This window comes from Octopus sinensis, linkage group LG11, assembly GCF_006345805.1.
Source record: "Octopus sinensis linkage group LG11, ASM634580v1, whole genome shotgun sequence".
Lineage (NCBI taxonomy): Eukaryota > Metazoa > Mollusca > Cephalopoda > Octopoda > Octopodidae > Octopus > Octopus sinensis.
In genome coordinates, this window is record NC_043007.1 from 18,992,018 (window position 1) to 19,007,017 (window position 15,000).

The 15,000-nt window shown below is 40.1% G+C and overlaps 1 protein-coding gene across 1 annotated transcript in view; it reads right to left on the reverse strand.

The window, feature by feature from the left end:
• Nucleotides 1-15,000, reverse strand: part of LOC115217332 (echinoderm microtubule-associated protein-like 6) — a 66,423-nt gene that overhangs the window by 37,479 nt on the left and 13,944 nt on the right. Inside the window, exons 3-10 of the mRNA XM_029786991.2 lie at nt 13,608-13,767; nt 12,519-12,617; nt 11,037-11,291; nt 7,640-7,775; nt 6,377-6,578; nt 3,593-3,730; nt 551-807; nt 1-42 (exon numbers count right to left, since the gene is read on the reverse strand). The exon at nt 1-42 is cut by the window's left edge and continues 171 nt beyond it. Of these exons, the coding sequence (XP_029642851.1) occupies nt 1-42; nt 551-807; nt 3,593-3,730; nt 6,377-6,578; nt 7,640-7,775; nt 11,037-11,291; nt 12,519-12,617; nt 13,608-13,767 (1,289 nt within the window). The remainder of the gene's footprint in view (nt 43-550; nt 808-3,592; nt 3,731-6,376; nt 6,579-7,639; nt 7,776-11,036; nt 11,292-12,518; nt 12,618-13,607; nt 13,768-15,000) is intronic.

The window sequence follows — 15,000 nt, forward strand, 5'->3', positions numbered from 1 at the left end:
GGATGCTGGCCACTTCCTCACGGTTCATTGCCAGTTTACCACCTGAAAACATCAAAGAAGACATAATCAATAACATCATTGTATTAACATCATCATCATCATTTATATTGTCATCATCATATTTATCATCATCAACAATGCTGTCATCATCAACACCTCCATCATCAGCAGCATCAACATCATCATTATCTTCAACATTATCAATAACATCATCATTATCATCATCAACATCAACAACAAAAACACCTGCAACAACAACCACAACTCTATCATTATCATCATCATCATCCTCATCATCATCGTCGTCGTCGTCGTCGTCATCATCATCAGCATCAACATCATCATCATCATCAACACCAATATCGTTATCATCTTCATCATTACCATCATCACTACCATGCTGCTGGACAATGGCTGGGCAGGACAGGGTTAAAGATCTGCCGGACAATGGCTGGGCTGGAACCAAACAACAAGAACAAGTAAAACAAGAAAATGCATGAATGGGTGACAAGGAAGGCCACAAAGTGTGTGTGGCCACAATGAAACTGACCTGGCATGCTGTAGATCAGTCTTTCAGAGGCTCCGCTGTTGGTTTGTAAGAATTTACTATCAACTGACCAGTCAAGGTGAGTGATGAAACTAGAGCTCCCAGAACAGGCACTGACCTTCTTGTAGTGTTGGTCTGCAGAGTAAATGTCAACGTAGTTGTCATTGGAGGCCACAGCAAGGTACTTGCCACATGGCGAGTATTTCATCTCATGTAGGACTTCTTTACGATCTTTAGTGTGGATCACTTCAGCCATGTCCCTGTAAAGAAATGGAGGTTGTTGTAAGGGTCAACAGTGTTCCTTTTAGGTAGGGGACAACATTGAGCATCATTGGTAGTGGTTAAAATTGTCCCTTTCTGGTAAGGATCAAGACTGTCTGTAGTTGCATCCATGCATATATATATACACATATATATACAAATACTACATGTGTTTGAATGTATGCATGCAGGTATGCATGTGTACTTATGCATGTGTGTGTCTGTGTGTCCATGTATGAATCTATGTACTTGTGTTTGCATACATGTATCGTCATAATCATCATCATCATTTAACATTCGTTTTCGATGCAGGCATGGGTTGGATGGTTCGACCGGGGTCTGGGAAGCCAGGAGGCTGCACCAGGCTCCAGTCTGATCTGGCAGTGTTTCTACAGCTGGATGCCCTTCATAACGCCAACCACTCGGTGAGTGTAGTGGGTGCTTTTTACGTGCCACTGGCACAGGGGCCGTATAAGTGTATACATTGTATCTGTGTAAATATCTGTACGTGTGTATCGGAGTATTTGCATGTATATGTGTGCATGTGTGTGAATGCATGTAGCTGTATATATGCCTGTCTAAGTATGTGTATGTGTGTACAATGGTAATGCCAGCTGTATAGACTTGTGTGCAACAGTTATGACAATATCATATGTCTGCATGTGTCTCTGTGTGCAGAAGTGCAGAGGCATGTATGTGTGTGTGAGTGTGTGTGTGTGTGTGTGTGTATGTGCACATGTGTCTATGTATCAATGTACAGAACTGAATATGTGTGCAATAATTATGACAGGTGTCCATCAAGACATGGATGGATTTTCTCGTTTCATTAAATTCCATTGTCCTTGCGTTGACATTTAATCTGTCCCACCAGGATCACAGATTAAAGGTTAAGACCCTTCAAGAATAAACAATATTCTAAATATAAAGATTCCTTGATGCAAACACCCACCACCACCACCACCACCACCAACAACAACAACAACAACAACAACCACCCTACAAGAAGTAACCATTAGAGTGTCTGTAGCTGTCTGACCCCATTTTAACATTGCCCTTAATATATCTCTAATCAGTAATCACCAAAATTCTATAAACATGTTTTACAAGTTCCTTAATCAAGTTTTTTAGGCATATGCAAGTGTGTGTGTGTGTGTGTATCTATACGTTTATGTGTGTGTTTATGTGTGCAATAATTCTTACATGACAGCTGTCCATCAAGAGATAAAAATGGATTTTCTCTCTTTATTAAATTCAGTTTTTTCCTACTTCGCCCCACTCAGATAAGAGATTAAGTTAAGACCCCTTAGATTAAGAATAACAAAAACAAGACATTGACTCAGTGACCGCACGCCGGACCGACATTGATACAGTCAGTCAGGCAGTCCAATTGATAATTACACACAAAACCCAACCATGCCCCTCCCCTTATATTCATCTTCCTGTAACATCTTCATTGCTCTCCACTTTCTTTTCCAACACGGATAGCCATCTATCTACCCATTTACCCCATCCAATCCCCTGCGCCGTTTATATTCACCTTCCTCTAAGTTAAGGGTCAAAACCCTCTTTTTTTCAACTGGGGTAACCACTACAGTACCTGCTACATTAAGACACTTGTGTTTCTGTCTCTCTTTTATTCTAACTTCCTGTGATCAAGTGTAAAGTCCCCACCTCCCTCAATATTAAAAGAAAACCCTTCAAGGTGGTGTCCCAGCATGGCCGTAGTCCAATGATTGAATCAAGTATAAGGAAAAGGCAGAATATAAAATCGAAACGTTAGAATGAAATATCGACTTTGCCTTTCATCCTTTCGGGGTCGATAAATTAAGTACCAGTTATGCACTGGGGTCCATGTGATCGACTTAATCCCTATGTCTGTCCTTGTTTGTCCCATCTATGTTTAGCCCCTTGTGGGTAATAAAGAAATAGATATTTGGAGGAGATTTGGTTGTTATTTCTAGCGAGATGAGGGACCACATAAAAAAGCCACGCAGTCGGGATGTTTCCACGATACTTCTCAACGAAGCATTGCTGTGGCTGAATGTTTATTGAGAACAGAGAGGAAGAAATAAAAGGAGAACGAAATGAAAGCCGCGGATGTGTGAACATGTGTGTGTGGGGGGGAGAGAAAGAGAGAGAGAGAGAGAGAGAGAGAGAGGGAGGGTGTATACGTTGAGATAGAATAATCTATAAAAAAAACTAGAAACCGTCGGACGCAAAGAACCATAACTCAAAAGGTCTTTAGTTTGTCTTTAATGTAAAGAGTTATTTCCCTTTGGTCAAATAACTTCGTCTTCAGCGGGATTCTTCCCTTTAGCAAAATTTTTTTTCCCTTTGACTTATTTCATTACACTTTCTATTCAACCATAAAGTGTGGATATTACATGTGTGTGTGTGCGTGTGTATCTATATACACACACATATGTGTATGTATATATGTATATGTATAATTATTATTAATTACATATGTATATATATATATACTCTTTTACTCTTTTACTTGTTTCAGTCATTTGACTGCAGCCATGCTGGAGCACCGCCTTTAGTCGCGCAAATCGACCCCAGGACTTATTATTTGTAAGCCTAGTACTTATCTTATCAGTCTCTTTTGCTCAACTGCAAAGTTACAGGGACGTAAACACACCAGCATCGGTTTTGTTTGTACACGTTTCCTATTTTATAGTAACGCATTTTTTTTTGCTGAATCTAGAAATAAAAGCTATACAAGAAAAAAAAAAAAGAGACAGAGAGAGAAACAGGAAAACAGGTAAAATGCTTCATCACCTGGTTTTCAGTACAGCAAACGAACCGTCATCATAACCAACAGCAATTTCTGATCCATCGTGGCGAAAAGCACAGGAACGAATCTTGTGTTCCAATGTTGTCTTGGATAATATTTCAAAGTTACTCATTTGCCAAATTCTAGAAAAAGTTTAAAAAATATATCGATGTATTGTTTGCATTAGGAGGTCTCGACCATTCTTTATCTATTTTATTCTGGTGAACCCGTTTGGCGATTTGATGATTCAAAACTAGTTTTATAGAAACTTCTGTGAAAATTCCTATTTTGGGGGTCTAATGCAGTTTCACACCACCCCTTGGAAAATGTAGTTTTTTGAAAAAAATTTCTTTAGATTCTTACGTTTTTGATGTCGGAGATTACGAATATGCAAAAAAAAAAATTTTTAATTTCCCCCCAACTCCAAACTCTTCCCCCACCAGTTTAAATTTTGAAAATTTTCCTCCATTTATTTATTTTTCTGTCTATCTATTTATCCCTATCTTTTTATTCATAAGATACGTTTGGCTACTAAATGTGGCAGTCCTATTGAAGACGGGATTACTGTTGTTTTTAGCCCCAGGAAGACATTCATATCTATCTCATTATACACCTATCTATATGCTTATTGAATTTAAAATTTTGAAAATGTGGATTTTTTGCATATTCAGAATCTCCATCATCTAAAACACAGGGAAAAAAAATTTTTGGAGAAGTTCAAAATCTTAAAGGTGATGGGGTGGGGGAGAGGGTAAACAATTTATTTTTTGTTTTTGCATATTTGTAATTTCCGACATCTAAAACAGGAAACTGAAAAAAAAATTTTTTTAAATGTATTTTTCAAGGAGAGGTGCAAAACTGCATTAGTCCCCTATTTTGTTTGCCCCCACATTAAAGTGTGTGGGTTGAACTATGTCAAACATTCAAGAAAGATACGACGCTGTTTCTTGCAATATTTACCAAAACACATGTCTAAAACAAAATATTTTCAGGGGCCCCTAAAATACAATTGTGGATTCCCACTTTACCATTTTGTTGCAAGGACCCCATCATCCATATTCTTATAGCCAAACAGGTTCACCAGAATAAAATAGTGATTAAAGGGGTTCATAGATAAAGAATGACCCCTGGTTGAGGACCAAGGTTTTCATCATAAGACTCTATAAACTTTGAGAATGGTAAAATAATTCATTTTGAAGAGTGGAGCGTGAAGAAAGTAAAACTATTGGGTTGTCCAGAAAGTCCATGCCGATTTTTAAAAAGAAAGAAAAAGGTCAATAAATACTTGCCATTACATCTTTAATCAACCAAATATGAACCATTTTGTTGCACAATGCGTCTCCATCTCTCCTTTAACTCAAAAATACCCTCTTCCCAGAATTGAGGTGGTTTCATGGCAAAGAATTCATCAAGGTATCTTTTTACGTCATCCAAGGAATTGAAATTTTTACCATTAAGACTATTCTGCAGAGACCTGAATAAGTGGAAATCCGAAGGAGCAATAACTGGTGAATATGGAGGGTGGGGGTAACACATCCCAGCCAAGCTGCAGCAATTTTTGTCTGGTTCCCAAAGCATCAAGTGCCGAAAATGAACATTCTTATCTTCCATTTTAAAAGGTTACAGAATTAACACAGGTCATAGGAACATAAACCTTCTTCCACGAAAAGATAGCTTAAACTGTGCTCTAAATGGAGGTGTAGTAAAATCCTATTTTATGGACTCAACCATGTTCTAAAATAAGTCGAAAGGTAAGCTACTATAAATTGGCACGAACTTTCCGGACAACCCAATATAAATAGCAGCATGTAAATTTGTGCTAAAAAAAAACCTTGGAAAGATGAAGCCAAAGGCTGGCAATGTAACTTGAACCCACATCTCCTGTGGACTTGACAGATGTTCTACCATTATATCAAAGTAATCTTATGAGTTTCTCCATCCATTTTTGGGAATTTTGTTCCTGCTATCGATAATCATTGGTTGTTTGGCAGATTTGTTAACAAGGTGAGCAAAATGCTTCACAGCATGTCATCCATCTTAACATTCTGGGTTCAAATTCTGCCTTGGTCAGCTCTGCTTTTTATTCTTTGAGGTTGATAAAACAAGTACCAGTTGCATACTGGAGTCAATGTAATTGACTTACCTTCTCCCCCCAAATTGCTGGCCTTGTGTCATAGTTTAAAACCATTAATTATTACTTTACAATTAAAAATCAATTATTTCTTGTCTTTTCATGTTTCTAAATTCTTGGGTTGTCAACAACATACAATTCTCTCTGCTAAGAACAAAGCTTCTAAATTTGATGGAGAAATTTGAAGGATTGCTCTGGTGCAACGCTGGAACATTTTCCATGCTTAGAGTAGACGGGGGTTGAAGTCCCAATAGCAGCCTTCAGCTTTTTCTATCCAAAGGGATTTTTTTAAAAGCCAGGTACAGGAGTGACTGTGGGGTTAAGGAGCTTGCTTCCCCACCACATGGTCTTGGGGTCACGGGCTGCTGCTGCTGCCTATCATGGTGGTGATGATAATGATGATGAAGGTGATGATGGTGGTGTTGATGATGATGATGATGATGATGATGATGATGATGATGATGATGATGATGACGATGATGATGATGATAATGTTTATAGCTTTATCTACTTCAAGTTCCACCATTAAAAGCAAATTACATCAATAAACATATTACTGTAGATAACTTCTTTTAAAAAAAAACACCATTGCCATTGTCCAGTTCCAGACTGACCAGTGGCTAAACAACAACAAAATGATATCGTGTGTCTTACTCACCGCAGCGTATGGTCATCACTGCCGGTCGCAAAGATCGGTTTGCGAGGATGGACAGCCAGCGCCCAGAGTTCACCTTCCGCATGGCCCTGCAGCAAGCAACGGGGTTTGTTGCGTTCGTGGACGGTCACTTCAAAAATTTCTCCGCCTTTGGTGCCAACGAGGATGATCTCTCCTTTCCAGCAGACGCTTCGGACACACAAATCTACAAATGATGAGGGGAAGGGGGGAGAAAGAGGAGAAAAAAAAGAAGAAAGAAAAATTTAGAGAAATTAAAACACCATCACAATCATCATCATCATCACTAACATCATTTATATTGTCTTCTTTGCAGTATATTCACTTGCTACAAGTACTAGTATCATTCATTAACATTCCCAAACTACCATCAGGATGGTAGTAATGATGGTGGTGGTGGTGGTGGTAATGGTGGTGGCAGTGGTGGTGTTGGCAATGGTGGTTGTGGTGGTGCTGGTAATGGTGGTGGTGGTGATGGTGATGGTAATGGTGGTGGTGATGATGGTGATGGTAATGGTGGTGATGGTGGTGGTGATGGTAATGGCAGTAGTTATCGTGGTGGTAATGGTTGTGGTGGTGGTGGTGGTGATGGTGGTGGCGGTTGTTATGGTGATGGTAATGGTGGTGGTGGTGATGGTGGTGGCAGTGGTTATGGTGATGGTAATGGTGGTGGCGGTGATGGTGGTGGTGGCGGTGGTAATGGTGGTGGTGGTGGTGATGGTGGTGGTGGTAATGGTGTTGGTGGTGGTGGTGGTGATAGTGGTGGTGGAGATGGTGGTGGTGGCAATGACAGTGGTGGTGGTAGTGATGGTGATAGTAGTGGTCAAGATGGTGGAGATGGTGGTAGTGGTGTTGGTGGCAGTGGTGGTGGTGATGGTGGGTGTGGTGATGATGGCGTGCAGGTGATGGTGGCATGCTGGTGGTGGTGACGGTAGGGTTGCATAGATCTGCAAATATAATATTTTCCAAGCATCTATTTGCCACACACAGCAAACTCACTTGTCTGATTGACCACCTTTTGCAAATCTCAAACCTCTCCAGATTTAATCCCAAATTTCAAACTATTCAGCAAATCTTATTTACCCTCAGCTCTGAACCCACAATCAAACAGTCAACGGTGGAAGCCCCTTAACCCTGGTACCCTCAAGGATACACTGATTGCTTGTGATCAATGCCTTCTTCACCGTGTTTCCCTTCAAAAGATATCAACAACGTAAAAGCTAAGGGTAAGAAAGATATTGAGCTTACCTCTGTAACCATTTGGGATAGTGGTCATGTTGATGACTGTGATGAGCTTGAAGTCTCCATCCCAGAGTTTGACCAATCCATCTTTGCCACCAGTCACATAACCTTCTTCTCCCATGTATAAAGTGTTCACGGGACCCTAAAATAACACACATATATATATATAAGTACATGCACACACATATTATTTATATATGCATACATACATACATACATACATACATACATGATGGCCGTCCATTTGTGACCGAGGAAGACCATTGCCGAACTTCAGGAACATTGTGTGCTCTAGGACTAACTTATATTTTGCATTTGTGGCTCCGTTGGTGGCTAATGAGCCCTGCTCTTGACAAGCATACACGACTGCAAACACTGCAGACCAAGCTTTCCCCATTCACTATACGAGCCAATGTATATATATATTATATATATATATATCATGGTCGATACCAGTGCCCTCTGACTGGCTCCTGTGCCAGCGGTAGATAAAAAGCACCATCCGAATGTGGTCAATATCAGTGCCACCTGGCTGGTTCACATGTCGGTGGCACATAAAAAGTACCCACTACACTCTTGGAGTGGTTGGCATTAGGAAGGGCATCCAGCTGTAGAAACATTGCCAAATCAGACCGAATTAACGTGCAAGTGGCTGAGCACTCCACAGATGCATGTACCCTTAACGTAGTTCTCGGGGAGATTCAGCATGACACAGAGTGTGGCAAGGCCGGTCCTTTGAAATACAAGTACAAGAGAAACAGGAAGAAAGAGTGAGAGAAAGTTGTGGTGGAAGAGTACAGCAGGGATCACCACTCCATCCCTCCTGCTGGAGCCGCGTGGAGATTTAGGTGTTTTTGTTCAATAAACACTCACAATGCCTGGTCTGGGAATCGAAACTGCGATCCTATAAGACCACGAGTCTGCTGCCCTGACCACTGGTCCATTGCACACCTCCACACACACACACACACACATACATATATATATATATATATATATATATATATACACATACATATATGCATGTGTCAATGTATAAGTGCATCTGTTCATAATTGCTTGTGTATATTTGTGAATATGTATGCATGCAAATATTTGCGTGTGTACTTAAGCATGTGAGATGGTGGAAGGTGAAGTATGTGCATGTGTGCGTGTGTATCAACTAAATAGAATATTTGTGACATGAACTAAGATCAGAAGAACATGTTGGTACATGAATGTTTTGGTCAAGAGTGAAGGTGAAATCTGTACACACACACACACAGATATGAACACACCTATGAACAAACTTCATACCATATGTTTATGAAAATGTACACACAATTATATTCATGTGAATGTGTGTGTGTGTATGTGTGTGTGTGTGTGTACATACTCACAGGCAAGTGTACAAAGGAATGCACGCATGCAAGTGCATACACAAACAGACCTGCACACCAAGATGCACACACATATACACACACATATACACACACATATACACACACATATACACACACATATACACACACATATACACACACATATACACACACATATACACACACATATACACACACATATACACACAAGGAAATATGTAAAAGTGGAAAGCACATTCTATGCAAGCATAAGGACACACACACACACACAAGTACAGAAATAGCCATCTTATCATCATCATCATCATCATCATCGTCGTCGTCGTCATCATCATCTTATCCTCTTATCATTATCATCATCATTGTCATCGTCATCATCATCATCATCATCTTATAATCATCATCATCACCATCCTCTCCATCACTGTTCGATGTCCATCTATTTCTGGTATGCTCATAATTCTCGCTCCATCAGTGCATCTGTCACTTTATGAAGCTTACCTCAGTCTACCTGTAATTCCCACCTCATCTCCCCTGCACCCACACCTTACCCTGGCTATAGTGTAGCCACTTTATGCCAACTCCTTTATTTCCGCATATCAAGCAAGAGCATTTTTCAGAAGGTACCAGGGGCCAGTCTACATTCCTACTTTCTTAAAACCTTACTCTTCACTAAGGTTACCTTTGGGCCTTTTCATTTTAAGCTTAGCTTCCATACCTGGAATTTCCTCCATTCTATAAAAAGGATTTCCTTTTATTAATTCCTCAAGTGATTGCATCTTGACTTCTTAGTCTCTTTCTTTCTTTCTTTCTTTCTTTCCTTCTTTCTTTCCTTCCTTCTTTCTTTCCTTCCGGCTTTCTTTCTTTCTTTCTCTCCTTCTTTCTTTCTTTCTCTCCTTCCTTCTTCCTTTCTTTCTTTCCTTCTTTCTTTCTTTCTTTCTTTCTTTCTTCCTTTCTTCTTCCTTTTTTCTTTCTTTCTTTCTTTCTTTCTTTCTTTCTTCCTTTCCTTCTTTCTTTCTTTCTTTTTCATATGCATAAGCACATATACTTACATACACAAATATACATACACATACATAAGTATATCAAAACACAAGCAAATGGAAATTGTAGTTGTGGCCAATACCAGTGCTGGTGGCATGCAGTAAGTACCATTCATGCGTGGGTCACTGTCAGAGCCACCTGACTGGCTCTCCGTGCCAATGACGTGTAAAAAACACTATCTGAACGTGGTCAAAGCCTGCTAGCACTGACTTGTGCCTGAAAGCACCATCCGAACATGGTCGATGCCAGTGCCACCTGACTGGCTCCTGGGCCAGTGGCAGGTAAAAAGCACACATTACACTCTCAGAGTGGTTGGCATTAGGAAGGGCATCCAGCTGTAGAAACATTGCCAGATCAAATTAGACCTTGGTGTGGCCTCCTGGCTTGCCAGTCTCCAGTCAAACTGTCCAACCCATGCCAACATGGAAAGCGGACATTAAACGATGACGACGATGATGATGATGATGACAACCAAGATCTTCAGCAATATAGAAGTTCCCGTGCACAACCAGTGTTAATTTCCTCTGTGATGGACTGAAGGGTCACGTATGTTTCTGGGAAACAGATGAGAACCTGAAACCATGCGATTGGGAAGCAAACTTCTTAACCACATGGCTATACCTGCACTTATTCATCATCATCATCATCATCATCCTCATCATCGTTTAGCGTCCGCTTTCCATGCTGGCATGGGTTGGACGGTGCAACTGGGGTCTGGGAAGCCAGAAGGCTGCACCAGGCCCAGTCTGATCCGGCAGTGTTTCTATGGCTGGATGCCTTTCCTAACGCCAAATGCCCTTCCTAATGCCAAATGCCCTTCCTAATGCCAAATGCCCTTCCTAATGCCAAATGCCCTTCCTAACACCAAATGCCCTTCCTAACACCAAATGCCCTTCCTCACCCCAAATGCCCTTCCTAACACCAAATGCCCTTCCTAACGCCAAATCAAAGAATGAATAGATAACAGGAATAAATCCAACGGTCGGACATAATCTTACATCATGGACATCTGAGATGGTGTTGTATAAATGGCTTCCTTTCCAAATATAGATGTCCCCTGATAGGGTCCCAGCATAAGTTGTCTGGTCAGGACTGAAGGCCAGGCACAACATCGTCTGTATTTCCCCGGTTTTACCAAACACTCCTTTCTTAGCTTGAAGGGAATTGCCACACAGGTTCCAGAACTTGATGTGTTTCACTCCGCAACTGACGATCGAGTTCTCTTCGAAGATGTTGAACTGAATATCGAATACCTGAAAGAGAGGCAAAAATAATAATAATTTATAAAATTATATTTAAAAAGAAAAAAAAAGAACCACTGTACCACACAATCATCATCATCATCATCCTTGTCATCATCATCAATATCATCATCTTCATCAACATCATCATCATCATCATCATCAATATCATCTTCATCAACATCATCATCATCATCACCATCAATATAATCAACATCATCATCATCATCATCATCATCATCATCACCATCATCATCATCACCACCATCATCATCATCATCATCATCATCATCATCATTACCATCATCACCATCATCACCATCATCACCATCAATATAATCACTACCATTGTTGTCGTCATCATCATCACCATCCAAACAACCAAAAAGAACACAGCTCGGATAATGGACAGAGTTAAAGGTTGCAACACGCAATGAAAATCTTGGAAAGTGTACCAGTGAGTGCGTTAAATGATAGGGCACTAAAAGAGAATGACTCTCCCCAGACACAACATCATCATCATCATCATCATCAGCAGCAGCAGCGGCATCGTTTAACGTTTGCTTTCCATGCTAGCATTGATGAACATTTTGAGAAATCCGCAACCAGCAGAACTGAGAAAAACATCGCCAATGTGCGTACAGCTGTGAGGGGAAATCATCGAATCACAATCCATGAGTTATCAGAGGATGTGCAGATTAGTTAGGGTTCAGTTCAATCCATTATCAATGAAGATTTGGATATGAGACACATGTCTGCCAAGTTTGTGCCAAAACTGCTTTCAGCTGACCAAAAAGACACTTGGGTTTCAGTTGCCTAAGTTCTCCTTCATTATGTCAAGAATGATGAAAACCTTTTGAAAACATTGCGTAGGCCTCTGAGCAGGTATCACCAGATTTTGGCAAAATTTGATGCAAATTCTCTGCTCAACTTTCACTGTCATGGCCAATGCAATGAACACACGCTACACACCTTCCTTCCAAGCACTGCTGTAAACAACGAAAGTGAGTTAGAATGTTAAAACTTTGTGTACATGCACAGCAAAGTTGAAGGTCAATCTTTGCCAAGTGGCTTCACTCTGCATACTTTGACTTCGTTACTATGGCAACAGTCTGGATACCTATTGATCAAACCACACACACACACATAGTAACAGTACCAGACCGTATTGTTTACATATTTGAATGAGTGGTAGGATTCGAGATAGGTTTTCCTTTTTTCCTCCGTGTTTATACTCACCTTGTCATTGTGACCCCTGGTGGTTGCTATAACCTTTCCTTTTTTCCATTCCCAGACATTGATGGTGGCATGAGGGTCAGTGCCAACAGAGACCAGTCTCTACAGAATACAAGTGGACATCAATGACCAATAACAGGAAAATAAAAGACAAGACATAACATTAATACTAGAATCACGACAGGTTTGGGACAGTTGCTAGATGCATGGGTAATGAGGGTGGAGGTTAGATCTGTAGAGGTGGGGTGGTTTATTACTATGGTAACTAGTTTGTTAAAGACTAGAGTCTTCGCTTTAAAGCTGAAAGACATTTCAGATCCCAGCAGTTGCTGACATTAAGAGGCTCAAATGGGGCCCATAATGGGTTACTATTCCTACATCTGTTGTTAGACATATTGACATCCTGCATCACATCTTTTATATTACTCAGAATGTATGAAATGAGGGTTAACTAGGAGACCCCCTTCGGTTATGACTGACCATGGGATTGCACCTAGAAAGTAACCCTCCCAGGTACAAGTCCAGGGCAAGGTTGTTCATGGAAGACCAGCAGTCGCCCATGCATACTATGCCTCCCCTCTCCACACCACTGATGTTATCCAAGAGAAAGGCAAAGGGGCCGATACAGCTCAGCACCAGTGATGTCGCAACTCATTTCTACAGCTGAGTGAACTGGAGCAATGTGAAATAAATTGTCTTGCTCAAGAACACAACACGCAACCCGGTCCGGGATTCGAACTCACAACCTCACAATTGTAAGCTCGACACTTTAACCACTGAGCCATGCACCTTCACAAGGCTAACTAACTGTTTGAAAACATGCATGGACATCTAAGACAAACTGATGAGAATACAGTTCTATATTTAAGAGATGTGGAATTATGTACATTATTTACATTCGATGGATATTTGTTCTCATCCTGTTTGTTGTTAACACAACGTTTCGGCTGATATACCCTCCAGCCTTCATCAGGTGTCTTGGGGAAATTTCAAACCTGGGTTCTCATTCCTAAGGTATTTTTCGATGTTATTATTATTAATGTATTATTAAAACAAAATAAAAAACAATGGAAATGAAAGAAATTAACTTACATTGCCACATTTGTCAAAACTCATTGCTGCAATGCCATGTTGATGCTGGTCTTTGAGATAGGAGATTGTCTTCATTGTATTGGAATCCCAGACACAAATGTATGGCGCCTTTCCAACTTGTCCAGTGGCCACCAACACTGTATCTGGATGCAGGCACATGCTGGTTAGAGAATATAAAATCTTGTACATCATCACTATCATCATCATCATCATCATTATCTTTTAATGTCCGCCTTCCATCCTGGCATGGGTTGAACATAGCGCCCAGCATACTTTGTCAAGTGGCTGGCATTAGGCAGGGCTGCAAGCCTTAGAAACCATGCCACAACAGACAATTGGAGCCTGGACCGCTCCTGTCAAACTGTCCAACCCATGCCAGCAAGGAAAACAGATGTTAAACAATGATGATGATGATGATATATATATTCTTTTATTCTTTTATTCTTTTACTTATTTCAGTCATTTGACTGCAGCCATGCTGGAGCACCGCCTTTAGTCGAGCAAATCGACCCTGGGACTTATTCTTTGTAAGCCCAGTACTTATTCTATCGGTTTTTTTGCCAACCGCTAAGTGACGAGGACGCGAAACACACCAGCATCGGTTGTCAAGCAATGCTAGGGGGGAAAAACACAAACATACACCACACACATATATATACATAATATACGACAGGCTTCTTTCAGTTTCGTCTACCAAATCCACTCACAAGGCATTGGTCGGCCCGGGGCTATAGCGGAAGACACTTGCCCAAGATGCCACGCAGTGGACTGAACCCGGAACCATGTGGCTGGTTAGCAAGCTACTTACCACACAGCCACTCCTGGCCTATATATATATATATATATATATATTATATATAATATATATATATATGTAGATATATATATATATAATATGTATATTATATATATATTATATAAGTAATATATATATATATCATAATATAGATATATATTAATATAGATATGTATATATATATAGATATATGTATATATAATATATATATATTAGATATATATAATATATATCTATATATATATATAATATCTATATTATAATGGAATAATTACTGTGAAGCATTGTGTAGAATATATTCTACAAAAGATTGTGGGTAAGGTCAAAACAATGCAAAGTAAATGCAAAAAATGGGGACATAACCCCGAAATATTGAATACCATTAATTCACATATTTGTTTTCTTGTGATTTACCTTGCATTTACTTCACATTGTTTTGGCCTTACCCACGATCTTTTATACAATATATGGAAGGCACACACACACACATACATATATATTATATATATATAAATAAATAAATCCACCTTTTTAAAGCCTAGCCAGGCTCGTGGGCCCGGTTTCCCGGTTTCAATGGTGTATGTGTTCCCCAGCTGG